Raw genomic sequence first — 25,730 nt, 5'->3', positions numbered from 1 at the left:
TCTGTATGGGGCATTTGGTGGGAGTTCTGCATGAACATAAACTGGTTCCTCTATACTGCTCATCTTTCTGCACTGGTAAAGCAGGCTTGATAAAGACAAACACAAGTTCAAATATTATTTGCCTTTCACACGTATGCCCTCTTGTGCTTTATGTGTCCATCAGTCATCTGCTGCAAGAGAAGCTGAGCTCTCTTACGAATTCTATCGCCCAGTATCGAAAGGGAGAGTTGCCCTTTACTCTGCCAGTATTCCTGGTCTTCATACAGGGAACATAGAAGCACTTCAGGCAGGCACTGCGAGGAAATGACCTTGAGAGTTCGCAGAGGTAACCTGCAGCAAAACAGGACATGTCTTTCAAAATATAGACGTATGAGAAAATGATTCCAATTATATATCTAATATTGAAAAAATGACTGTTAAAGACTATTGATCAGACTTTTTCTATGATAAACGGACCCCTGGCCTCACAATCTGCTTGATAATGGTCTTACATGTTACTGTTATGCTTTCTCTATAACTTCAATATTCTATCCTTCATTCTGTGGTCGTTTTTCTCTTTCACCACCTGATGCCCTGAAGCAGTGAAATGATCTGTATGGATGGCAATGCAAAGAAAAGTTTCCCTCGGTACCTCAGCGTAAGTGACAATAAACCAAGTTACCAGTTACCTTTGACACATTATAGGAACCTCATCAGATCAAACACTGACACACAGGCAAGGACAGACTTTGTAAGTCAAAGTTTTCAATGCTTGAAGGAAGGGAGTGATCCGTAGAGAGCAGCCTCTGAGCTTTGGAGCAGCTGATTGAAGACACAGCTGGGTGGAAAAATGTCCATTCAACCGGATTGGAAGAGTACGGGATTCATGAAGAGTTGGAGAATTTGACAAGGCTCGAGAGGCTGGGAGGATCTTGGAAAGACTGGAAATTTAGAAATGGAGTTTTAAAATAATGCCATCAGTTACATTTATCATTAGAAACAAATGCAGCCAGCCTTCAAAAATCAAATTTAGCCTGATAACTTTCAAAGCACTTGACACATTAATAAATAAACTCCTGTAGATGGAAATCAGAACTTTACAAAGTGGACAATAAAAATATTGTAACATTCAATGTCCTTAAATGGATATTGGCCCACAATATTAATCTCTGAAGCAAAAATCTTGTAAATGTTGGGAAACCGAAACAAAAGCAAAAATGCTTGAAAATATTCAGCCAGTCAGGCAGTGTCTGTGAAGAGTGAAAAATGGATTTAGCATTCCAGGTCAGCTTCCATTCTGATGAAGGTTCACGTAGTTGAAGTACTAATGCTGTTTCCCTCTGCAGAGATATTGTCTGACCAATGGAGCAGCTCCAGCATTTTCGGTTTCAATTAAATATTCTGCCAGATACGAAAGTTCTCATTTCTATTTTGGTTCAGTTTCCAATCTATTGAGGATTTTCACATCAACATAACCCGCAGACGTTCAGTTCTGCTTAAATCTTGTTTTCTGCATTAGATGTTACTGCCGAACACAGTATGATTTCCAATTTAATGCAGTTTTTCCCAAGTTAACCCTAGAGCGGCAGAACCTCGGCAGACAGAAAACACAGCAAACAGGTAGCAAGATGCGGGAATTACTACCTGGGGTCAATAACCCTCCAGTACTGACCAGTGATAGAAACAACTGAGTTTGTTCACACCCGACTGCACACTTTGTAGAGCTGCTGCCTCTCAGTTCCAGGAAGCCAGGTTCACCTCAGATGCTGTCTATGTGGAGTTTGCATGTTCTCTCTGGTAACTGCATGGGTTTCCTCCCAGTGTGCCTGTGGTGAACTATGTGCCTGTCGGGACATGCCCCTGCTGACTGCTCCTGTGGCTCCTCCCACAGGCCCCTGTATAAAGGAGATCTGCGGCCTGACGCTCGGCCTCAGTCTCCAGGACATTGTATGATAGACACTCACTCCTGGTTCCTTCTTCCAGTCAATAAAAGCCGATATCTCGCCTTACGTCTCAGAGTGAGTTATTGATGGTGCATCAGTGCCCACGTCACAAAATAGGTTAAATGGTCCCCGTGCTCTGATCATTTGTAGAATCTGATGGGATGTTGATGAAGAAGGGATTTATTTAAGATTAGTTTAATTCTGTCAGTGCACTCAGTTGGCCAAAGGCTTGTTATATGTTCCCCGGAATGTTATGCAGACCCAGTGTTACCCCTTTCTTCTTCCGATATGCAACACCTGCAGATTTCATTTGGTTTATTGTATTCTTAAAATGTTGTTCATAAGCGTCAAACCTCCTACACTGTAGCGGAACTGGAGAACAAGCTAACAACATCTATGAATGAATTGGTCAAGTCTGCAAACTTCCAAAACAATTCTATATATTTTACATCTCTCCCAGCTCTTGGAAGCAATTTATTTCAAAATATTGTTGGATGGAGAAGGGGGACAAATGAACTTTATGAATGGTGTCATCCGTTAGTAAATCCTAACTTTGTCTGTGAGGTGAGACAGCCCATTGTACTTCATTCCTCAGTGACCTAAGATCATAAGTGCTGAATTGTGATCAGCTGGTTTACACAATTTCATACAATCATTCCACTGCCCAGTGGAGTGGGAATGGCTCAGGGTTCTTCTCAAACAATTCCCTCCATCACTAGCCTCTGATGCACTTCTGAAACTTGTAATTCTCTGCAGGAAGTGACAAGAATTCAAATCAGTCTTTTTTATAGCAACAAAGGCCCTTTGGACAAGCTGCTAAAATGGACTTCTTAGGCCAAAAGGCCTGGTCATCATCATGAAGTGTTTCGGGAGGCTCGTCATGAGGCATATCAAGACCCTGCTGCCCCCCTCACTGGACCCCCTGCAGTTTGGGTACCGTCCCAACCACTCAACAGATGACACCATTGCCACCACCCTCCACCTGGCGCTAACCCACCTGGATAAAAAAGACACATATGTTCAGATGCTGTTCATAGACTTTAGTTCAGCATTCAACACAATCATCCCTCAGAAACTGATTGGAAAGCTGAGCCTACTGGGCCTGAACACCTCCCTCTGCAACTGGATCCTAGACTTCCTGACTGGGAGATCTCAGTCAGTCTGGATCAGGAGCAGCATCTCCAACACCATCACACTGAGCATGGGGGCCCCCCAGGGCTGTGTGCTCAGTCCACTGCTGTTCATTCTGCTGACCCACGACTGTGCTGCAACACACAGCTCGAACCACATCATCAAGTTCGCCGATGACACGACCGTGGTGGGTCTCATCAGCAAGAACGATGAGTCAGCTTACAGAGAGGAGGTGCAGTGGCTAACGGACTGGTGCAGAGCCAACGACCTGTCTCTGAATGTGAACAAAACAAAAAAGATGGTTGTTGACTTCAGGAGAGCACGGAGCGACCACTCCCCACTGAACAATGATGGCTCCTCGGTAGAGATCGTAAAGAGCACCAAATTTCTTGGTGTTCACCTGACGGAGAATATCACCTGGTCCCTCAACACCAGCTCCATAGCAAAGAAAGCCCAGCAGGATCTCTATTTTTTACAAAGGCTGAGGTAAGTCCATCTCCCACCCCCATCCTCATCACATTCTACAGGGTTTGTATTGAGAGCATCCTGAGCAGCTGCATCACTGCCTGGTTCAGAAATTGCACCATCTTGGATCGCAAGACCCTGCAGCGGATAGTGAGGTCAGCTGAGAAGATCATCGGGGTCTGTCTTCCCACCATCACGGACATTTACACTACACGCTGCATCCACAAAGGAAACAGCATTATGAAGGACCCCATGCACCCCTCATACAATCTCTTTTCCCTCCTGCCGTCTGGGAAAAGGCTCCGAAGCATTTGGGCTCTCATGACCAGACTATGTAACAGTTTCTTCCCCCAAGCTATCAGACTCCTCAATACCCGAAGCCTGGACTGACACCTTGCCCTACAGTCCTGTTCATTATTTATTGTAATGCCGGTACTGTTTTTGTGCACTTTATGCAGTCCTGTGTAGGTCTGTAGTCTAGTGTAGCTTTCTCTGTGTTTTTTTTTATTACGTAGTTCAGTCTAGTTTTTGTACTGTGTCATGTAACACCATGGTCCTGAAAAACATTGTCTCATTTCTACTATGCGCTGTACCAGCAGTTATGGTCGAAATGACAATAAAAGTGACTTGACTTGACTTGACTTGGTTTGAGGTTACAACTTTGATGTGTAATTTATTATTGTTTCGTTACAACAGTGCCAGTAACATTATGCTGTCTTACACAAACATACACCTCACACTTTATGTCAGCCTGTCAATCTTCAAGCCATGTCACACGGGGACTTGTGCTAAGCATCAGGAAATGTAGAGGAGGCTTCAACCTAAAGTAGAGCAGCAGAGATGATTTAGCAGTGAACAATAATAATCAACTGCAAAATAACAAGAGAGAACAGATACCAAACACACAGGCAACAAAATAACTGAAGGCTAGGAGCAACTGGTTGAGGCTGGCTGGTTGGATGGGTGAACAAGGACTGGGGATGGGAGCTGGGTTTAAATAGGTTGCAGGTGATGCGTTGGAAATGAGTGGCAGGTGAATCCTGTTAGCTGGGTGGAGACTGGGAGGAGCCTGCATGTGTAGATTTGACACTAATATTATTTTGTGACTGTATGTGCTGGATCGTAACTATATATGCTGTGTATGACTACACTTACATGCTGCATTTTGCATCTTGGCCACAAGGAACCGATGTTTCATTTAGCTGCATACATATGTATTGCTGAATGACAATAAACTTGAACTTTATTTTAACATTTTTCCATGTAGTGGATGAGCACTTACCAATCCAAATCATTGAAAGTGAATGTGCGTTTATCACTCGCTCTGTTAAAGCTGGCCAAAATTATCTCAACATCCTGAAATAAACAAAATATTTATGGTAGAAATGAAGAGAATTCCCGTTGGTAGCATGCGAAGTGTATTAGTGAACATGACTGCATCCAAGACACTAAAGACACATCACAATGGAACATGGAATAAGGACAGAAGCACTTTGTTGGAACGGCTGTTTTTGAGCAGAAGCAGGAGCAGGTCCATGCACATGGCCACGGGAAGACAGAGGCTGAATAATCTCCTGCTGTAAAGCTACTTTTGTAACTGGGAAGAGATGCCAAAACCCATGTGTAGAATTGGGGGTATTATCTCTTTCAGAGAAGTTTGTTGTAGCGACAGAGGGACAGGACAGTTGCCGAGCACTATCACTGCCCTGTGCCATAGAGCGCCACTTTTCCTGGAAGCTAAGGGATCATTACTCTGCTAAATTGATCAGCGGCACATATTGCTAGCAAACGAGCACATCGCCTCTTTGCTCAGGCCAGATCAGTTTTCAGAGTGTGGTGGTAACCAAATTCTGTGCTGCCGTTTCCAGACTCATTACATCCAAACACATGGCAAAGCTTCTGTTGCCCTGGGATTGCCGGTGGCTCCTAGCCATACCGCTTCTTCCGTGGAGCCATAGAGCACACAGAACAGGAACAGTCCCTTCGGCCCATCTAGTCCTTGCCTGCCTGGTCTCATTCACCTGCACCTGGCAATGGCCCTCCATAACTTTGTCATCCTATACAGTTATTTATTTAGCAATGCAGCATGGAGTAGGCCCTTCCGGCTCTTCGAGCCATCCTGCCCCAGCAACCCCTGACAATCCCGATCAACCCTAACCTAATCACAATTACCCTACCCAGTACATCTTTGGATTGTGGACGGAAACCAGGGGACCCAGAGAAAACCCACACATTCCATTGAGAGGACGAACGGAGGACGGCACCGGAGTTGAACTCCAGACTCCGGAACAGCCCAAGCTGTGAAAACGTCACGCTAACTGCTACACTACCCATGTTATAATTGAACCCGCAGCAATGACTTCCAGCAGCAGCTCATTCCACCCTCGTGCTACTTCGAGTGGAAGCAGTCACCTCAGGTTTCATTTCAATATTTCACCTTCACCCCTAAGCTATGCCTCTAGTTTCAGTCTCACCCAACACAGGGAGACAAAGCCTGCATGGCTTCACCTTATTTACACCACTCACAACTTGTACATCTCTATAAGATCTGCCCGCATTGTCCTGCACCACAGGGGATAAGGTCCTAAGCCATTCAATATTTCCCTCAGCCCTCAAGTCTCAGCACCACCTGTACAAATTTTCTCTACACTCTTTCAAGCTTACAGATCTTTCCTGTAGGTAGCTGACCAGGACTGCCTACATTCCAAATTTGGTGCACCAATATCATATGCAACTTCAACATAACATCCCAACTCTGGTACTCAACACCCTGATTTATGAAGACCCATGTTCTAAAAGCTCTCTTTATGATAGGATGCCATTTTCAAGGAATTATGGATCTGTATTCTCTGTTTTACCAAACACCTCAGTGCCTTACAATTCACTCTGTAAGCCTTACCCTAGTTTGTCCTCCCAAAGAACGACACTCAGAGTTGTCTGCATTAAATACCATCTTCCATTTTCTCAGCTCGTCCGGACCCCGCTGCAAGCTTTGCTAGCCTTCCTTGGCTGTCCACTACCTGCAAATTTGCTAATCCAGTTTACCACATTATCTTCTAAATCAGTCAGATACAGTAGATGACAAACAACAGACCCCTGGGGCACACGGCTAGTCACAGTCCTCCAACAATTGTGCTGTTTTACATGAGGAGCTCATCACCACACCAAGGGCAACACGAGACTCCGGGGGTCGAGCAACCCACTGCACAAAAACAGCAGCTCTGCAAGAGAACGTTTCTCCCCCAGTGTTCACTGCTTCTCAATTCTGCTGCATGTTTATGAACAATTTTGATACCCACATCCAAAATTACTCAAAGCCAGCCAAACAAAAACATAGCATTAAAAAATAAAAATTATTACGGATGCACAATTAAAAATTCAAACTGACTTAATTAAATCAAATTAAAAGTTTGGCTTACCTTCCACCCATTAGATAATTTTTTTTCCCATTCACTTGATTGGTCACCTGCTGGACAATTCAGACCAAATGTACTACAGTGAACTGAAAATCCAGCATGCTCGGGGCTTTGCTGAGGGTGGCTTAACAGAATTTCTGGGCTAATGTATGTTTCTATATTAGTACTTCAACACATTTTTAATTCACGTTTTTTTTAGGTGTTACCTAGTATCATGAGCAGTAAACAATTTGCTGGAGGAGCTCAGCCGGTTGAGCAGCACCTGCGAGGGCAAGGGATGCTTTCGATCGAGATTCTGCATCATGCGATAACAGAATATGCCGCTGTGACCTTGTTAAGGTTGAAGGGAGTGTGGGAAAATGGAACCCTGGGCGGTTCACAGGAACCTGAGTTGGGAGGATTATGAGAACCGAGTTTGAAGGGAGTGAGGGAATCCCGAATACAGCATGAGAACCATGCTCCAGTAAGTGGAAGGATTCGCAGGAAGAATGAGAATATTTGAAAGACATTAGGACAGATGCATGGATAGGAAAAGTTTCGAGGGGTATGGGCCAAATGCAAGCAAAAATGCTCAGGTAAATGCATTTTGGTCAACATGGCTGAATCTATAAAAGGCAAGTTATTACCTCCACTGAGAAAGACTGAGAATGAGGGAACTGGGTGTTCCAGTACATGGATGATGAAAAGTTAGCAGACAGGTCCAACAAGTACCTAAGAAGGAAAACAGCACAGGGGTGCTATTTAAAAATAGGGAGGCTAAGATGCAGTTGTATAGAATGCTGGAGGCGCCTTAACCACACCTCTAATCTAAAAAAGAATGGAGTAGCATTGGAGACAGTCCAAAAAAAGTTCCACTTGGCTAATTATTGAGATGAAAGGGCTGTCCTGACAAAAGAGTGAAGCTGGCTTGAGGCTGTGTTCCTCGGAGGTAAGGAGAGTAAGGGGTGGCCTTATTGAAGCACATAAAGATCTTAAGGGGCTTGGCAGGGTAGATGCTGAGATGTTTTCACTAGTTAGAGGGTCATGATCAAGGGAACATAATTGAAAGATGTGTGACTGGTCACTAAAAATAGATTCATGGAAATTTCTTCTCTGATAGGGTAGTGAGTCTCTCTGAAAATGCCTGCTCCTGCGTGTGAGATCTTGAGATACATTCAATGTGGAATTAGATAAAAATCTGAAAGATAGAGAATTGAGGGCTTCGGGGAAGTGGCACGGATGACTGAGGCCAACATAGATGAGCTGTGATAACACTGAGGGGCGGGAAGGTCCTGTGGCCTATACCTGCTTGAGTTATCGGCTTCCAGTTAACTTGGCGCTGGATCAGCAGATGGACTTGTCAGCCACAGGGCTGGCATTTGCAGAAGTTTTGGACAGGGAGTGCTGAGGGCTTGTGCAAGCATTCCACGTCCAGTTCCTCTGTCTGGGAACTGCCTGGCCACTGCGCTGGTCTCAGCAGATGTACCCCAGTGCACAGGAAGGGAACAGAAAATGGTTCATCGGGTGTACAGCCAATAAGTATATTGTCAATACTTACACTTTAAAAAAAGTACATGATGTTTAAATGTGCAAACCTAAAAGAAAGATTTGCTGATGTGGGCACTGTACTTTTATTTCGGTTAATTTTGGTATCAAGTTACCTGTGCTTGCTTCCAAAGTATCCTACACTCTCAATGTCATCTCCAACAACCTTTCAACTGCCTGCCTGCAGCTGGGAAGTGTGACTCTTGCCCTTTGCGAGCACCACTGGTGCTGAATCATATCAGCTAACTGGATCTGCCTGCTGCTGACTGACAATGCGAGATTTCATCGTTTGAGCATGATTAATGTCTGCAGCAGCCTGAACAAGGCAGGGGTTATCCACTCAATCCACTCAAGGAGGTCTCTTCATCCTTGGTGAATCAAATAAGGTTTTACAAAACAACTTTAACTAATTCCGTGTCTGAGATTATAGAGACACACGAGACTGCTGGAATCTGGAGCAACCAAACAATCTGCTGGAGGAAGTCAACAGTTTGTGCAGCATCTGTGAGAAGAAAGGAATTTTTTTCTTGCTGCAGATGCTACTCAAACTGTTTGCTTCCTCCAGCAGATTCTTTGTGCTTCAGATTATGAAAGTACCTCTAGAAAAACAAAATTAAAGCCCTATTTGATCCAGTACTTGCATTGAACAGGAAGTCCCAAATTGATATTTCTGGAAAATTTTAGCACAACTATACTGAAAAATTAATATCAGGAATAATCTCACCTTCAAATTATGTTTCTGAAATATGTTAATGAACTTTGCCCCTCCATCAGCAACCTCGTGATGATTTATGTTCTGGAAATAATTTGAATCAAATCATTAAACTAAACATTGCTCTGTTCAGCATTTACACTCCTGCATCACTGCTGAGTGTAAGATGAGTAACTTATACTAACTATCAAAGTCAATACTTACAAGGACTTCCTTTAGACGATTTACTAAACTTGCCAACGATTGCAGTGGGACACCCCATACAGAATCTGAAAGCAGACAGCCTGCCAGCCCAATAATGAAATATCTCAGAAGTATCATGATTCAAAATCAGCAAGTTGATAAAGGACCAATAAGTATCTGCGTGTTTTCTCAGATCTGGCTCAAGGAAGACTGGTGCCCAGCAATGTCCTGCTTACATTTATACCTGCCACTTGTATAATTTTAGCTCTGCAAAAATACCCAATTCACACATGCTTTGCAATTTATTGAAGTTCTGATGGTGTTAGAGAGGATGGGACAAACCTGTAGTCCTGAGGTTTGGTTTGTGAGGTTTCACTCCATAACTTCCTCCAGACAAAGCAAGGTTGACATATCGCCTAATTAGATCATGTAGATCCTAAGATCTCTGCTCTAAAGAGTTTTCAGAGATCCTTCAAAAGAATGTTGCATCACATCAATTTCTGGTGCGGGAAAATCTCTGGTTGGGTGGGCCACCAGCGTCAAAATAATTATCCTTTCTGCCAGTAATGGTAAGTTCACTGAGTAATTATTTCTTTTATATGGTAAAATGTGAGGTTGCTTAGGATACAACAAAGGACATCATCAAAGGTTTGAAACTCCTCAAATAATCAGTCTCCTCAGCATTTGAAATCCACAAATAGCCTAATGCTTATTCAATGGGAAGAAATTTATACATACAGAATTCAGCTGTTGCATGATTTTGATTGTCATTGTTACTGCTGATATATATTATAATTTCTCCTGAATTTCAGGTATCAAAGTAAATTACTAATTTTTCTCAGGTATGTCTTCATGGATGTTGAAAGGGTTGGACAGAGTAGATGTGGAAAGGCTGTTTCCCTTGGTGGGTGAGTCCAGGACAAGAGGTCACAGTCTTAGAATTAAAGGGTACCCATTTAAAACAGAGATGAGGAGAAATTTTTTTAGCCAGAGGGTCGTGGATTTATGGAATTCGTTGCCACATACAGCTGTGGAGGCCCAATCATTGAGGGTGTTTGAGGAGATTGACAGGTATCTAATTAGTCAGGGTATCAAGGGATATGAGAAAAAGCTGGAAATTGGAACTAGACAGGAGAATAGTTTAGCTCATGGTGGACTGGTAGAGCAGACTCGATGGGCCGAATGGCCTACTTCTGCTCTTTTGTCTTGTGAGCTTGTGACAAGCTTGGTGGGACTACAATGAATACAAAAAATGCTGGAGATACTTAGAAGGTCAGGCAGTATCTGTGGAGAGAGAAATAGAATGAGTGAATTTATAAACAGAGAATTTATAAAAGGATGTGAGGTGTCACAGAGAACAAAGGGGAAGATTTGTGGCAAAACATGAGAGGCAACAGAGTCTGGTTAAGGAGATTTCAGAAGTAGATCTGGTAGGGGTGGACATAGAAAAAGACAATGAATGTGTAATTACCAGCAGAAAAGAGAAGGGCAGAAAAGGAGAGCAACAAGGCTAGAACCACCGACTCTGAGACCAGAGTGCTGTACTACGCCCAGTCAGAGGGTAGGGTGCTGTTCCTTGACATTGCCCTGGGCTTTCTCAAAAAATGTGGGAGGTCAAGAACTGGTTGGACAAACAATTAGGAACTTGGAGACTCTCTAATGGACTGATGGGGTCATTTTGAAAAGGGATTATCTAATTTACTTCAAACCATTGTTTTATTTTATATAATTCTTTATTCTTTAGATTGTTATTGTTTGTTTTGGTTGTACACTGTGCCAACATGCAACTGCAAATCCCTAATACATGTAAAAGGCCTGTGGGTTCGACAATATACACTTGTATGTGTGTGTGTGCGTGTGCTTGTACCTGTGTAAAAGAGAAAGAGTCACATAATCCCCCCCACAAAAGTGCTGAAACCTAAATTCCCCTGCACCACCCTGCTCTCTTCTAGCTATTACCCTCAATGCTAACATATAACTCTGATAAATAACAAAGTTTAAGATAAATATTAATGACCAAAAGAAGACCAACATTCAAGGAATAATCTAGGAAATTATTTAAATTAGACTCCAAGAATAAGCTGAGCCTGACATTAGCAGTGGGTAATTATTGGGAGGTATTCTAAGAGACAAATATAAGTATTTGGATAGACAGGGCCTGATTGGGGATAATCAGCGTGGCTTTGTGCTTGGTAGGCCACATCTTACCAAACTCAAGGAGGCCACGAGGGAAGCTGATGAAGAAAGGCAGTAGCCGTTGTTTACATGGACTTTAGCAAGGTCTTTGACAAAGTCAGCCCTCGCTCTGAAGGTTCAGCCGCTTGGCATTCAAGATGAGGTAGTAAGTTTGATTCAACATTGGCTTTGTGGGAGAAGACAGAGAGTGGTGGCAGATGATGGGCCTCTTTCATCGGAAGCCTGTGACTCGTAATGTGTCATAGGCATCGGTGCTGGGTCCTTCGTTGTTTGTGATCTATATCAATGATGTGGATGATAATGTGTTAACTGGATCAGCAAATTTGAAGAATGGGAGTGTAGTTGACAGCGAGGATGACTATCAGAGATTGCAATGGGATCTGGACCAGATGGAAAAATGATAGATGGAATTTAATGCAGATAAGCATGAAGCATTGCACTTTGGGAGGACCAGCCAGGGTAGTACTTACACAGCGCACGACCGGGCACTGAGGAGTGCTGGAGAACAAATCAATCTGGGAATGCAGATCTATAATTCCTTGAAAGTGGGATCACAAAGAGAGGTTTTAGCACACTGGTCTTCATAAATCAATGTATTGAGGACAGGAGCTGGGATGTTATGCTGAAGTTGTATAAGACATTGGTGAGGGCAAACTTGGAGTATTGTTGCAAGTCTGGTTACTTACCTACAGGAAATATATCAATAAGATTGAAAGAATATGGAGAAAATTTACAAGTATATTGTTGAGTCTTGAGGACCTGAGTTGCAGGGAAAGGTTGAAGAGGTTGGAACTTTAATCCCTGGGGTGTAGGGGAATGAGGAAAGATTTGATAGAGGTATGCACAATACAGATAGGCTAAATGCAAGCAGACTTTTTCCAGTGAGTTTGGGTGAGACTAGGAGTTGAAATAATAGTTTACAATTGAAAGATGAATAACTTAAGGGGAACCTTAGGGAGAAACTTCTTCATTGGGAGGGTGAGCAAGTGTGGAATGAACTGCCAGCAGAAGTGGTGCATGACAGCATTTAGGAGAAGTTTGCATGGGCACATGGATGAGAGGGGTATGAAGGGCAATGGCCCGGGCGTAGGTCGAGGGGAGTCGGCAGGATAACAGTTTGGTGTGGATTAGATGGACAGGAGGCTGTTTCTGAACTGTACTGTTCTCTAACCCTGTGACTGATGGTTTTTAAATAGCTCTCATATTCTAATTATGCCAGAAAGCCAGGGTTGCTCATATCAATCTGTTTATTTATTTATTTAGCCATAGGACGCACAGTAGCCGTACTGGCCCTTCGAGCCGTGTCACCCCAGTAAGCCCACAACTCCACTTAACCCTAACCTGATCACGGGACAAGTTACAATGACCAACCAACCCAACCAGCAACACACACAAAATGCTGGTGGAACGCAGCAGGCCAGGCAGCGTCTATAGGGAGAAGCACTGTCGACGTTTCGGGCCGAGACCCTTCGTCAGGACTAATTGAAAGGAAAGATAGTAAGAGATTCGAAAGTAGTGGGGGGAGGGGGAAATGTGAAATGATAGGAGAAGACCGGAGGGGGTGGGATGAAGCTAAGAGCTGGAAAGGTGATTGGTGAAAGAGATACCAAGCTGGAGAAGGGAAAGGATCATGGGACGGGAGGCCTCGGGAGAAAGAAATGGAGAGAAAGAAAGAGAAAGAAAGGGGGGGGGGGAAGCACCAGAGGGAGATGGAGAACAGGCAAACAACTAAATATATGAATAGGGGAACAAGTGGTACACCTGCCCTTACACTTCCTCCCTCACCACCATTCAGGGCCCCAGACAGTCCTTCCAGGTGAGGCGACACTTCACCTGTGAGTCGGCTGGTGTGGTATACTGTGTCCGGAGCTCCAGGTGTGGCCTTTTATATATTGGTGAGATCCGACGCAGACTGGGAGACCGTTTCGCTGAACACCTACGCTCTGTCCGCCAGAGAAAACAGGATCTCCCAGTGGCCACTCATTTTAATTCCACGTCCCATTCCCATTCTGATATGTCTATCCATGGCCTCCTCTACAGTCAAGATGAAGCCACACTCAGGTTGGAGGAATAACACCTTATATACCGGCTGGGTAGCCTCCAACTTGATGGCATGAACATTGACTTCTCTAACTTCCCTTAATGCTCCTCCTCCCCTTCTTATCCTATCCCTGACATATTTAGTTGTTTGCCTATTCTCCATCTCCCTCTGGTGCTCCCCCCCACCTTTCTTTCTCTCTAGACCTCCCGTCCCATGATCTTTTCCCTTCTCCAGCTCGGTATCACTTTCACCAATCACCGTTCCAGCTGTTAGCTTCATCCCACCCCCTCCAGTCTTCTCCTATCATTTCACATTTCCCCCTCCCCCCACTTCTTTCAAATCTCTTACTATCTTTCCTTTCGGTTAGTCCTGACGAAGGGTCTCGGCCCGAAACGTTGACATTGTTTTTCCTTATAGATGCTGCCTGGCCTGCTGTGTTCCACCAGCATTTTGTGTGTTGTTGTTTGAATTTCCAGTACCTGCAGATTTCCTCATGTTTAACCTACCCAGTGTGTCTTTGGACTGTGGGAGGAAGCTGGAGCACCTGGAGGAAACCCACACATTCCGTGGGAAGGTCGTACAGGGATTCCTTACAGAACAGCACCAGAGTTGAACTCCGAACTCTGGTACGCCCCGAGCTGCGATACTGTCACAATAACCACTGCGCTACTGTAGTGCCCACTGTCATATTTCCTGGCAAAATTTTTATACAAGTTTTATTGAAGTATTAATTCAATTTCTCTTTCTACAGATGATGCAGTGGATTTCCAGAATTTTCTGCTTATATTTAATACTTCCAGCACCTGCAATATTTTGATGTCTTTATGTGAATTACTACCCGATTCCTTTCAGTACATTGCAAGCGATAGAAAGGAAACAGAGACAAATACAGTGAGATTTGAGAGCAGGTTCTGCCTGGCCCACAAATGATTTGTGGTACAAACCAGAAAGAACGTTTGAGCAACATCAACAGATTTCCTGTAGGGAATGTATTGTCCAAATGTATTAGAGCACAGAGGGGCGATCTTTTATTTTACAGAAACCTTTTCTTATCAAGAGCAATGGCAAATGAGGTTACAAGCCAAAACTACAGCGGATTCCTGGATAACTTAAAGTCACAACCTTCTGAACTACAGCCTCAGTTTTTTAAGCTGCAGCTACAGTATTTCTCAGATAAAGGCCCTGATGAATAGAAAGCAGTGGCTACTGTTTCTGCTACCAAGTGGGTTACCAGACATTCCCAGGATTATACAGATAGGCCACTCAGCCTATCATGATCATGCTAGCTCTTTGACACCATTTTCCAATCAGCCCTATATTTTGTTTCTCTCCATTTCTACCCTATCTACACCCCTCCCAAATTTATACAATGTAATGTTAAGAATGAAAACAGCAAACATCTAATTGGGTATTTTTCCAGTACATTTCATCTTTCTGTAACTGTTTCTCACGTATCACTATGTTGCTGGAAAACACCCTTTATTAAAAGGACAAACATTTTATTAAAAGAAAGAAGGGATGAGAATAGGCTCAAAGAAGGTTCATGAAATTGATTGCAGGATTGAAAGGCTTGTCAAATAAGTGTTTGATGGCTCTGGGTCTCTAATCATTGGAATTCAGGAGAATGAAGGGTGGCCTCATTGAAAACTACCAAATGTTGAAAGACCTCAATAGAGTGGATGTAGAAGAATGTCTGCTATAATGGGGGAGTCTAAGACCAGAGGACACAGATAAAGTGGATGTGGAGAGGATGTCTCCTATAGTGGGGGAGTCTAAGACCAGAGGACACAGATAAAGTGGATGTGGAGAGGATGTCTCCTATAGTGGGGGAGTCTAAGACCAGAGGACACAGATAAAGTGGATGTGGAGAGGATGTCTCCTATAGTGGGGGAGTCTAGGACCAGAGGACACAGCCTCAGAATGGAGGGTCGTCCTTTTAGAATGGAGATGAGGAGGAATTTCTTTAACCAGAGAGTGGTGAATCTGTGGAATTTAAGGCAGTGGTGGATAAATTAGTCAGGGTATGAAGAGATACAGAGAGAAGGCAGGAAGGAGATTGGGGCTGAGAGGAAAATTGGATTAGCCAAGATGAAATGGAGGAGCAGACTCGACAGAGCAAATGGCCTAATTCTGCTCCTATATCTTAAGGCCTTATGGTCTAAATACTATAGGCCAACATAGAAACACATGTTAGTCCTGCTTGCTGCAATGTGATTTATATGTCAAGCAACTATGAAAGAGGGTGAAATATAACGAAGTGTGTTAATATCATTTATACCATTCCCTCCTTTTTCAAGAGCACTTCATTGGCCCACTGCTTGAAATGGGTGCCACATGTATACGTAAAATCATGCTTCTTCCCATATATAAAGTTCCGCCAGCTGCTCAGTGTAATCACACTTAGTGTGAAGGAAGTATGGAGCAACTGTTTCCTCTGGCAAGTGGGAGAGTAACTAGAGATAACACAATTAGAGCTATCGGCAAAGAAACTAGTAGGGTAATGGGAAAAATCATTTTTTGACATAAGTTTGCTATGAATTGGAAGTCAGAAAAATGTCAACGCTAGATTCTGTAGGAATTTCAAGAGCCAATTGGAAAGATGCTTGAAGTATGCAAAATATGCAAAAAACATATAGGTCTGTTCTGCGGGTTGAAGTTCTAAATTAGAGAAAGGCCAGTTTTGATGGTATCGGAAATCATCTGGCAAGTGAGGATTGGGACAGGCTGTTTTCTGGCAGAAGTGTACTTGGTATGTTGGGGGTGGGGGGGCTTCAAAAGAGAAATTTTGAGAGCACAAACCTCATATGCACCTGTCAGAATAAAGGGTAAAGATAACAGGTGTAGGGAACCTTGCTTTTCAAATGAAATTGAGGTGCTTGGCAAGTATAGGCAGGTATGAACAAATGAAGGGCTTTTGGAGTATAGTAAATGCAAAAGAATACTGAAGAAAGAAATCAGGAGAGCTAAAATACGGAATGAGATTGCCTAGTGGACAAGGTGAAGGAGTTTCCTAACGGATTCTACAGATACATAAAGAGCAAAAGGATTGCAAGTGACAAAATTGGTCCTCTTGAAGGTTAGAACGGTAATCCAGGTGTGGAGCCAAAACAGATGAGGGAATTCTTAAATAAATATTTTGCATATGTATTGTTACGTACCCGTGGGTATCTTGTACTTGTCACGTGACAATGGTGTTGAAGCTATACTGGACTTAAGGTAGTGGTCTTGTGATTGTGGAGTGACGTCATTTTCCTGCCAGTAGAGGTCATGTGACAGGTTTTTTTTAACGGGGTATAAAAGGAGGACCCCTCCCTGTGAGGAGGGGCAGTTCATGGCTGGATTTGCCATTTTGACTTCATGCCACTGCGTGGTCCAATATTATGACGCAGTTTGGTTGAAAGATGGAGTTTTATTTAATGCCTAAAGTTAAAAAGGTCATTGCCGGCAATTTCTTTATAATACTGTCAGTTAAAAATCAGTGGAGAGTGAAGATCTGAGTTCGGGAGCTAAAAGATCAAGGAAAGTCGATTTCGACGGTGAAACAGGTTTGACCTTGTTTGATCCTCATTCGGAAGGAATTTGTTTGCTGTCCCCATGGTAACCCCTGTGAATAATAGCAGAAAGGGTTGGGTACAGTTTTGTCAAGGAAAGGTCAGTGCCTTTTCATCTTCGTAAATTCTCCGGGAAAAGTATAGTTCGACTGGGAACCGCAACAACACGACGTGAAAGAGAATTTAAAGAGTCTAAAAAGTCTCTCCTTTAATGGACTGTAAGCATTTTGAACTTTTGCAGTACTACTTTGAAGAACTGTTTTTGCAACATTGCTTTAAGAACTGTTTTCGCTTTATTCCTTTAAGAACTGTTTAAGCTGCCGCACAGCAGCTGATTTCTGATTACGTTAGTTGTTTGTTTACTTTTGGGGGTTTGTTTTTCAGTGTTTTAATAAATATTTTATTTGTTATAAAAAAAACCCTGCCTCACTTATATATTTATTGTTGCTGAATCCGTAACAGTATTTACTCGGAACATAAACACAAATTCTCTAGAAGTGAGGCAAAGTGGCATCGACTTCATGGACTATATTCAGATTATAGAGGAGGTGTTTACTGTCCTGAGGCAAATCTGGTGGATAAATCCCCAGGGCCTGACAAGGTGTTCCGTCAGACCCTGCTGGAGGCAAGTGCAGAAACTGCTGGGGCCCCAGCAGAAATACTTAAATCATCCTCAGAGACCAGAGAGGTAGCTGATGTTGTTCCACTGTTTAAGAAAGGCTCTAAACATCAACCAAGAAATTATAGGCCTGTACGTCTGACATCAGTAGTGGGAAAGTTATTAGAAGGTTCTCTAAAGGACCGGATAGACATGGGCTGATTAAGGAAAGTCAGCATGACTTTGTGCACGTTAGGCTGTATAGAGTTTATCAAGGAAGTTATCAGGAAAGTGCACGAAGGCAAGGCAGTGAATGTTGTCTATATGTACTTTACAAAGGCACTTGACAAGGCCCTGCATGGGAGGCTGGTCAAGAAGCTTCAACTGCTCGACATTCAAGATGAGGTAGTAAATTGGATTAGATATTGGCTTTGTGGGAGAAGCCAGAGAGTGTAGTATTTGGAGGCCGGTGACTAGTGGAGAGTGGCAGGGATTGGTGCTGGGTCTGTTGTTGTTTGTCATCTATATCAATGATCTGGATGATAATGTGGTTAACTGGATCAGCAAACTTGCAGATGACACCAAGATTTGGGGTGTAACGGACACCAAGAAAGACTATCACGGCTTGCAGTGGGATCTGGATCAGCTGGAAAAATGGCAGATGGACTTTAACTTAGACAAATGCAGAGTATTGCCCTTCGGTAGGACCAACCAGGGTAGATCTCACACAGTGAGTGGTAGGGCACTGAGGAGTGTGGTACAACAAAGGGATCCGGGAATACAGGTCCATAATTCATTGAAAGTGGCATCACAGGTAGATCGGGTTGTAAAGGAAGCTTTTAACTCATTGACCTGCATACATCAAAGTGTTGAGTACAGGAGATGGGATGTTATGTTGAAGTTGTATAAGACATTGGAGATGCCTAATTTGGAGTATTGTGTGCAGTTTTGGCCACCTACCTACAGTAATGATGTAAGTAAGGTTGAAAGAGTACAGAGAAAAATTACAAGGATGTTGGTGGGTCTGGAGGACCTGAGTTATAGAGAAAGATTGAATAGGTTAGGACTTTATTCCTTGGAACGTAGAAGGGGTATAGATAGGGTAAATGCAAGCAGACTTTTTCCACTGAGGATGGATGGGAATGCAACCAGAGGTCATGGGTTAAAGGTGAAAGGTGAAAATTTTAAGGGGAACATGAGGGGAGAGTTCTTCACTCAGAAGGTCATGAGAGTGCGGAATGAGCTGCCAGCACAAGTGGTGCAGGTAAGCTTGAAGCAAAGGTTGAATATGCACATTGATGGCGGGTATAGATGGCTGTGGTCCCGGTGCAGACCAATAGGAGTAGGCAGTTTAAATGGTATTGACATGGACTAGATAGGGAAAAGGGCCTGTTTCAGTCCTCTGAAGAGGACTAATTGCACTGCTGTAGTAACGTAAGTACAAGAGATGGTGCAGATACAGGAAATGCAGAGTAATTGTGGAGGAGTCAGCAGGTCAGTCAGCATCCACGGAGAGGAATAAACAGGCAACATTTTGGTCTGAGACCCTTCACCAGGAAACTGGTGGAAATGAACTGGACAAAGAGCTACCACGCTTACAATGAGCTGAGGACCTCTTTCTATACACTGACATTCGATCATCTCAGAATCCTTTAATTCCAGCTTTCCATCAATTGATACTTCCCCTAAAAGAGAACAGAATGTGCAGGAATGGTGAGGGAAGCACATTCAATTACAATTTGAACACATGGTTGTAAAAGGGAACTTAGCAAAGCTATGGGACCAATTGTACAGTTCCTCATTCAATGATTCAATTTGGTTCAGGAACAATGGGGCAAATCAAAGGTCAAGGTAAATTCATAATCAAAGCAGGTATATATCACCATACACTACCCAATGATTCATCTTGTGGGCATTCACAGGAGAAAAAAGAAATGCAATAGAATGAATGAAAAACTGCACACCAAGACTGGCAAACAATCAACGTACAAAGACAAACTCTGCAAATTCAAAAAATACATGGTTAATATTGAGAAAGCTACCTGCAGTGTCCTTGAAAATAAGTCCACAGGTTATGGAATCAGTTCAGTGTTGACATGTGTGAAATTATCCACACTGGTTCAGGGGTCTGATGGCTGCAGGACAATAATTGTTCCTGAACCTGATGGTATAGGAGCTAAGGATCACACACCACCCCGTTCAGGAAATGGCAGCCTTTTCTGTGGCATAGGCCTTGGTAGCAGAAAGCAATTTAGCTCACCTACATCATGCAAAGGAAGATGAGAAGAGATCACATGGAAACACATAAAATTATGAAAGGATAGATAAGATAGAGGCAGAGAAGTTGTTTCCACTTGTAGCTGAGACTAGAGCTAAGGGAAATGGCCTCAAGGTTCAGGGGAGTGCGTTTAGGTCAGCGATGAGGAGGAACTGCTTTTCCTAGAGGGAGGTGAATCTGTGGAATTCTCTCCCAATGAATCAGTGGAGGGACCTCAGTAAATATATTTAAGACAAAGTTGGATAGATTTTTGCATTGGAGCAGAATGAAGGGTTAAGGGGAAAGGACAGGAAGCTTGAGATGAGTCCATGTCAGATCGGTGGTGAACTTGTGGAGTGGTGGAGCAGGCTCAACGGGCCAGATGGCCTACTCCTGCTCCGATTCCATGGCACTACCATTGAGCAAGAGGCTGAAAACCACAGCCCAGAGTTCAGTGTCCTCACCGAGAGACACGGGAGGCTGAAAACCAGACCCCAGGGTTCAGTGTCCTCACCGAGAGAAACGGGAGGCTGAAAACCACAGCCCAGGGTTCAGTGTCCTCACCGAGAGACACGGGAGGCTGAAAACCAGACCCCAGAGTTCAGTGTCCTCACCGAGAGACACGGGAGGCTGAAAACCACAGCCCAGGGTTCAGTGTCCTCACCGAGAGACACGGGAGGCTGAAAACCAGACCCCAGGGTTCAGTGTCCTCACCGAGAGACACGGGAGGCTGAAAACCAGACCCCAGGGTTCAGTGTCCTCACCGAGAGAAACGGGAGGCTGAAAACCACAGCCCAGGGTTCAGTGTCCTCACCGAGAGAGACGGGAGGCTGAAAACCACAGCCCAGGGTTCAGTGTCCTCACCGAGAGACACGGGAGGCTGAAAACCAGACCCCAGGGTTCAGTGTCCTCACCGAGAGACACGGGAGGCTGAAAACCAGACCCCAGGGTTCAGTGTCCTCAACGAGAGACACGGGAGGCTGAAAACCACAGCCCAGGGTTCAGTGTCCTCACCGAGAGACACGGGAGGCTGAAAACCAGACCCCAAGGTTCAGTGTCCTCACCGAGAGACACGGGAGGCTGAAAACCAGACCCCAGGGTTCAGTGTCCTCAACGAGAGACACGGGAGGCTGAAAACCAGACCCCAAGGTTCAGTGTCCTCACCGAGAGACACGGGAGGCTGAAAACCAGACCCCAGGGTTCAGTGTCCTCACCGAGAGAGACGGGAGGCTGAAAACCAGACCCCAGGGTTCAGTGTCCTCACCGAGAGACACGGGAGGCTGAAAACCACAGCCCAGGGTTCAGTGTCCTCACCGAGAGACACGGGAGGCTGAAAACCAGACCCCAGGGTTCAGTGTCCTCACTGAGAGACACGGGAGGCTGAAAACCACAGCCCAGGGTTCAGTGTCCTCACCGAGAGACACGGGAGTCTGAAAACCACAACCCAGGGTTCAGTGTCCTCACCGAGAGACACGGGAGGCTGAAAACCAGACCCCAGGGTTCAGTGTCCTCACCGAGAGACACGGGAGGCTGAAAACCAGACCCCAGGGTTCAGTGTCCTCACCGAGAGAGACGGGAGGCTGAAAACCAGACCCCAGGGTTCAGTGTCCTCACCGAGAGACACGGGAGGCTGAAAACCACAGCCCAGGGTTCAGTGTCCTCACCGAGAGACACGGGAGGCTGAAAACCACAGCCCAGGGTTCAGTGTCCTCACTGAGAGACACGGGAGGCTGAAAACCAGACCCCAGGGTTCAGTGTCCTCACCGAGAGACACGGGAGGCTGAAAACCAGACCCCAGGGTTCAGTGTCCTCACTGAGAGACACGGGAGGCTGAAAACCAGACCCCAGGGTTCAGTGTCCTCACCGAGAGACACGGGAGGCTGAAAACCACAGCCCAGGGTTCAGTGTCCTCACTGAGAGACACGGGAGGCTGAAAACCAGACCCCAGGGTTCAGTGTCCTCACCGAGAGACACGGGAGGCTGAAAACCAGACCCCAGGGTTCAGTGTCCTCAACGAGAGACACGGGAGGCTGAAAACCAGACCCCAGGGTTCAGTGTCCTCACCGAGAGACACGGGAGGCTGAAAACCAGACCCCAGGGTTCAGTGTCCTCACCGAGAGACACGGGAGGCTGAAAACCAGACCCCAGAGTTCAGTGTCCTCACCGAGAGACACGGGAGGCTGAAATCCACAGCCCAGGGTTCAGTGTCCTCACCGAGAGACACGGGAGGCTGAAAACCAGACCCCAGGGTTCAGTGTCCTCACCGAGAGACACGGGAGGCTGAAAACCACAGCCCAGGGTTCAGTGTCCTCACCAAGAGAGACGGGAGGCTGAAAACCAGACCCCAGGGTTCAGTGTCCTCACCGAGAGACACGGGAGGCTGAAAACCAGACCCCAGGGTTCAGTGTCCTCACTGAGAGACACGGGAGGCTGAAAACCAGACCCCAGGGTTCAGTGTCCTCACCGAGAGACACGGGAGGCTGAAAACCACAGCCCAGGGTTCAGTGTCCTCACTGAGAGACACGGGAGGCTGAAAACCAGACCCCAGGTTTCAGTGTCCTCACCGAGAGACACGGGAGGCTGAAAACCAGACCCCAGGGTTCAGTGTCCTCACCGAGAGACACGGGAGGCTGAAAACCACAGCCCAGGGTTCAGTGTCCTCACTGAGAGACACGGGAGGCTGAAAACCAGACCCCAGGGTTCAGTGTCCTCACCGAGAGACACGGGAGGCTGAAAACCAGACCCCAGGGTTCAGTGTCCTCACCGAGAGACACGGGAGGCTGAAAACCAGACCCCAGGGTTCAGTGTCCTCACTGAGAGACACGGGAGGCTGAAAACCAGACCCCAGGGTTCAGTGTCCTCACCGAGAGACACGGGAGGCTGAAAACCACAGCCCAGGGTTCAGTGTCCTCACGGCTGCCTTCAAGTCTTGGACCGATTTGGAAAAAACCCTAATAGTAATATAGAACATGCAGGGAAGATTTACCAGGATGCTTTCTGCTTTACAGAGCTTGAATTCAGAGAGTAAGTTAAGTTAGCTGGGGGTTTTCTCTTTGGAGCAAAAGAGAATGAAGGATGACTTGATGGAAGTGTGCCAGATGATAATAGGCATAGATTGAGTAGACAGCCAGAGACTGTTCAGCCCAAGGCAGAAATACAACAGGACTTCATTTAAAGGTCAAGGGGGGGAAGTATAGGGGAGGGGGGAGGAGATGTCAGAAGTAAGTTTTTACACAATGAATATTGAGTGTCTGGAACAAACCTGCCAGAGGTGGTGCTTGAGGCAGGTATATTAGGGGCATTTAAGATAGGCACATAGATGATAGAAAACCAGAGTGCTATGTGGGAACGAAGGGTTTGATTGATATTAGAGCAGATTACAGGGTTGGCACAACAGTGTGGACCAAAGAGCCTGTACTGTGCTGTAATGTTCTATGCTCGCTGAACTTCAGACTATTATTTGTATCTTCCTCTCTTGACTGCACTAGTGTTGTTTAATCATGTAAGTTTTGTATTATTTATGTTAATTCAAGTTAATGTTTGTCATGTTTGGAATGCATTGAGTTGCTGTTGCAGACAAAACAACATCTAAGGCAATTATACCCTGTGTATGTATGCCTGTGACCCCAAGCTTGAACCTGGCACCTGCCTACCTGAGGTCACAATGGGCACAAAGAGCAGGCTACTTCTCTGGGTAACAGTGGAGCTGGGTGCTGAGGCCAGTCTGGGGAAGAGGAATGGAGAGCAAGTGAAGAGCAGGAAGGGTGAGGGTGAACTTGCAGTGATCTTTGGGGTGGGCAGTGTCAGAAGGGAACACACTGTGGAACTTGGAGCAAGACAATGGTTAGGATAATGCCCAAGCAAGCATAGCATGAAGGTAATGTGCAGTCAGCCCAGGCAAGAAAGACCTTGGAGACTGTAGCTTCCCTTCACACAGAGACTGTAGCTTCCCTTCACACAGGGGACAGGAGTCATATGGAGACAAGAGAATGATGTAAGAATGTAAGCCTCATTTAAGGGACAATTACCTTACTAACTTTATAGTATCTTCAGTTGTTAGCTTGCTGTTTCTATTGGCTCTTAACACTTGTATTGCGAATGGTGATGGAACTTGCAAATAAGGAACCGAACATATGGAAGGTTACCATTTGGTCAATAACCATAATCACTAGTTAATTCTGTATAAAAGTTTGAGTCTCTGATCCTCATTTCTCTTCAGAATAGTGCGGTGACAGGAGTCCTAGTGCGTAAGTAAATAAAGTGTGAATGAGTAATGGGGGCAAGTTTTCAGAGTCCCGTTAATTGGCAACAACAGCAGCCACCTCAGTGCAAGTAACTGGCCTCAGTATAGGGAGTGTTGGCCTGAAAATTCTTACCCCACTTCCAGCAATGTGAACCTCTGAGAGGCCTGCGTAATATCACTTGGAGGCAAGAGGGTTGAAGAAAGAAACATAAAATCATCTGAAGGAGCTGAAGACGGCCCTCAAATTAATTAAAATATTGTAAACACAAGAAAATCGGCAGATGCTGGAAATTCAAGCACCACACACAAACTGCTGGTAGAACACAACAGGCCAGTCAGCAAATCCATAGAAAAGAGTAAACAGTCAACATTTCAGGTCAAGGCCCTTCGTCAGAACTTGATAAAAAAGATGAGAAGTCAGAATAAGAAGGTGAGGGGAGGGGAGGAAGAAGTTTAAGGTGGTCGGTGATAGGTGAAACCGGGAGAGGAGAGGGGTACAGTGAAGTGCTGGGAGGTCGATTGGTGAAGGAGATAAAGGGCTGGAGAAGGGGGAGCGGCATATCCAAACGTTAGATTTACCTGGATAAAGTAATTCAGCAGCTCCAGACTGTTTTCCTGGACGCACACTCCTCCGTCGCTTTCCTGGCATTTCCTAAAGACAGATGGGAACTGGGCGAGGCGGAAGGTGTCCTTCTGCCGGCTCGTACCCTGAAGCAGAAGCATCCGTGGGTCCCACCACACGACAGGCTTTGCCGACCCGTCTGTGTACTGCTGCGGGAGCAGCTGGGTCCTCCACCGGCGTGCGACCACCGGCTGGCTGATGTTGAGCCCGAGAATTCGATGCAAGTGAAAAGCGGTGACTTCCCGCAGGTCACTCAGTCCCTTCACTAATCCGCAGGCTCCCGCTCGGCACTGATCCCTGCTGCCCCCAACAGCAAGCGAGTTGTTAGTGCTCAACACCACACAGACCGTCTGGTCGTCCCGAGTGCCCTGTCCAGCCTCTAGGACAGACCCTCTGGCCATGAGCTCCATCAGCTCTCGGTCTCGCCGGCTGAACCACCGGAGCAGTTTGCTTGGAGATGCTCCATCCAGGAAATTGACTGAATGGAACCCATCAAACCAAAGGCAGTGCTTGCTTGCTTTTGCTGCCCTCTTTCCCTTCTCATTCTGTTTTATCTGTAGTGCTGGGCTATTGGTCCTCGCCAATTCCTGAGCAGTCCCTTTGTCCCTGGCTTTGTTTGAAACCTCTACAATTTCATTGTCCTGTCCCAACCACCTGATTCCATCAGTGCCTTTAGGCTTTTGATGAAACTGTCGTTTCTCAGTCTTGTGATTCAGATTTGACTCCATGATCTGCACAGACTCTGCAAAGTGCCTTGGCTTGTAGTGTCTCCCAGACTGGAAAATGCTGTTGTGGGCACTCCTGGCCTTAGGCCTATTTGCTCCTGTATGAGGCTGCTCAGGATGCTGAACGTGCAGCCTGTTCCCCAT

The 25,730-nt window shown here is 45.3% G+C and overlaps 1 protein-coding gene across 1 annotated transcript; it reads right to left on the bottom strand.

Annotated features, from left to right (window-relative positions):
• LOC132407126 (Golgi-associated kinase 1A-like) lies at positions 1-25,730 on the bottom strand. Its single transcript, XM_059993422.1, has 4 exons — positions 24,819-25,730; positions 9,183-9,254; positions 4,801-4,874; positions 1-330 (listed from the first exon to the last, which is right to left on the bottom strand). The coding sequence occupies exons 1-4, from the start codon at positions 25,728-25,730 to the stop codon at positions 126-128; spliced, it is 1,263 nt and encodes a 420-aa protein (XP_059849405.1). The 3' UTR covers positions 1-125.

The sequence above is a fragment of the Hypanus sabinus genome, chromosome 17 (genome assembly GCF_030144855.1).
Source record: "Hypanus sabinus isolate sHypSab1 chromosome 17, sHypSab1.hap1, whole genome shotgun sequence".
In the NCBI taxonomy this organism is placed as follows: Eukaryota; Metazoa; Chordata; class Chondrichthyes; order Myliobatiformes; family Dasyatidae; genus Hypanus; species Hypanus sabinus.
Note: the sequence above shows the minus strand (reverse complement) of the source record. Positions and strands in the feature narration are given on the sequence as shown.

What these genes read in the sequence shown, in the direction of transcription:
- LOC132407126 (XM_059993422.1), bottom strand. Translation starts at nt 25,730, where the DNA reads ATGGGGAACAGGCTGCACGTTCAGCATCCTGAGCAGCCTCATACAGGA. An exon ending in TGCTGAATTACTTTATCCAG is followed by an intron (nt 9,255 to 24,818) that starts GTAAATCTAACG and finishes AATTATTTCCAG; the next exon opens with AACATAAATCATCACGAGGT. An exon ending in TTCAGAAACATAATTTGAAG is followed by an intron (nt 4,875 to 9,182) that starts GTGAGATTATTC and finishes TGTTTATTTCAG; the next exon opens with GATGTTGAGATAATTTTGGC.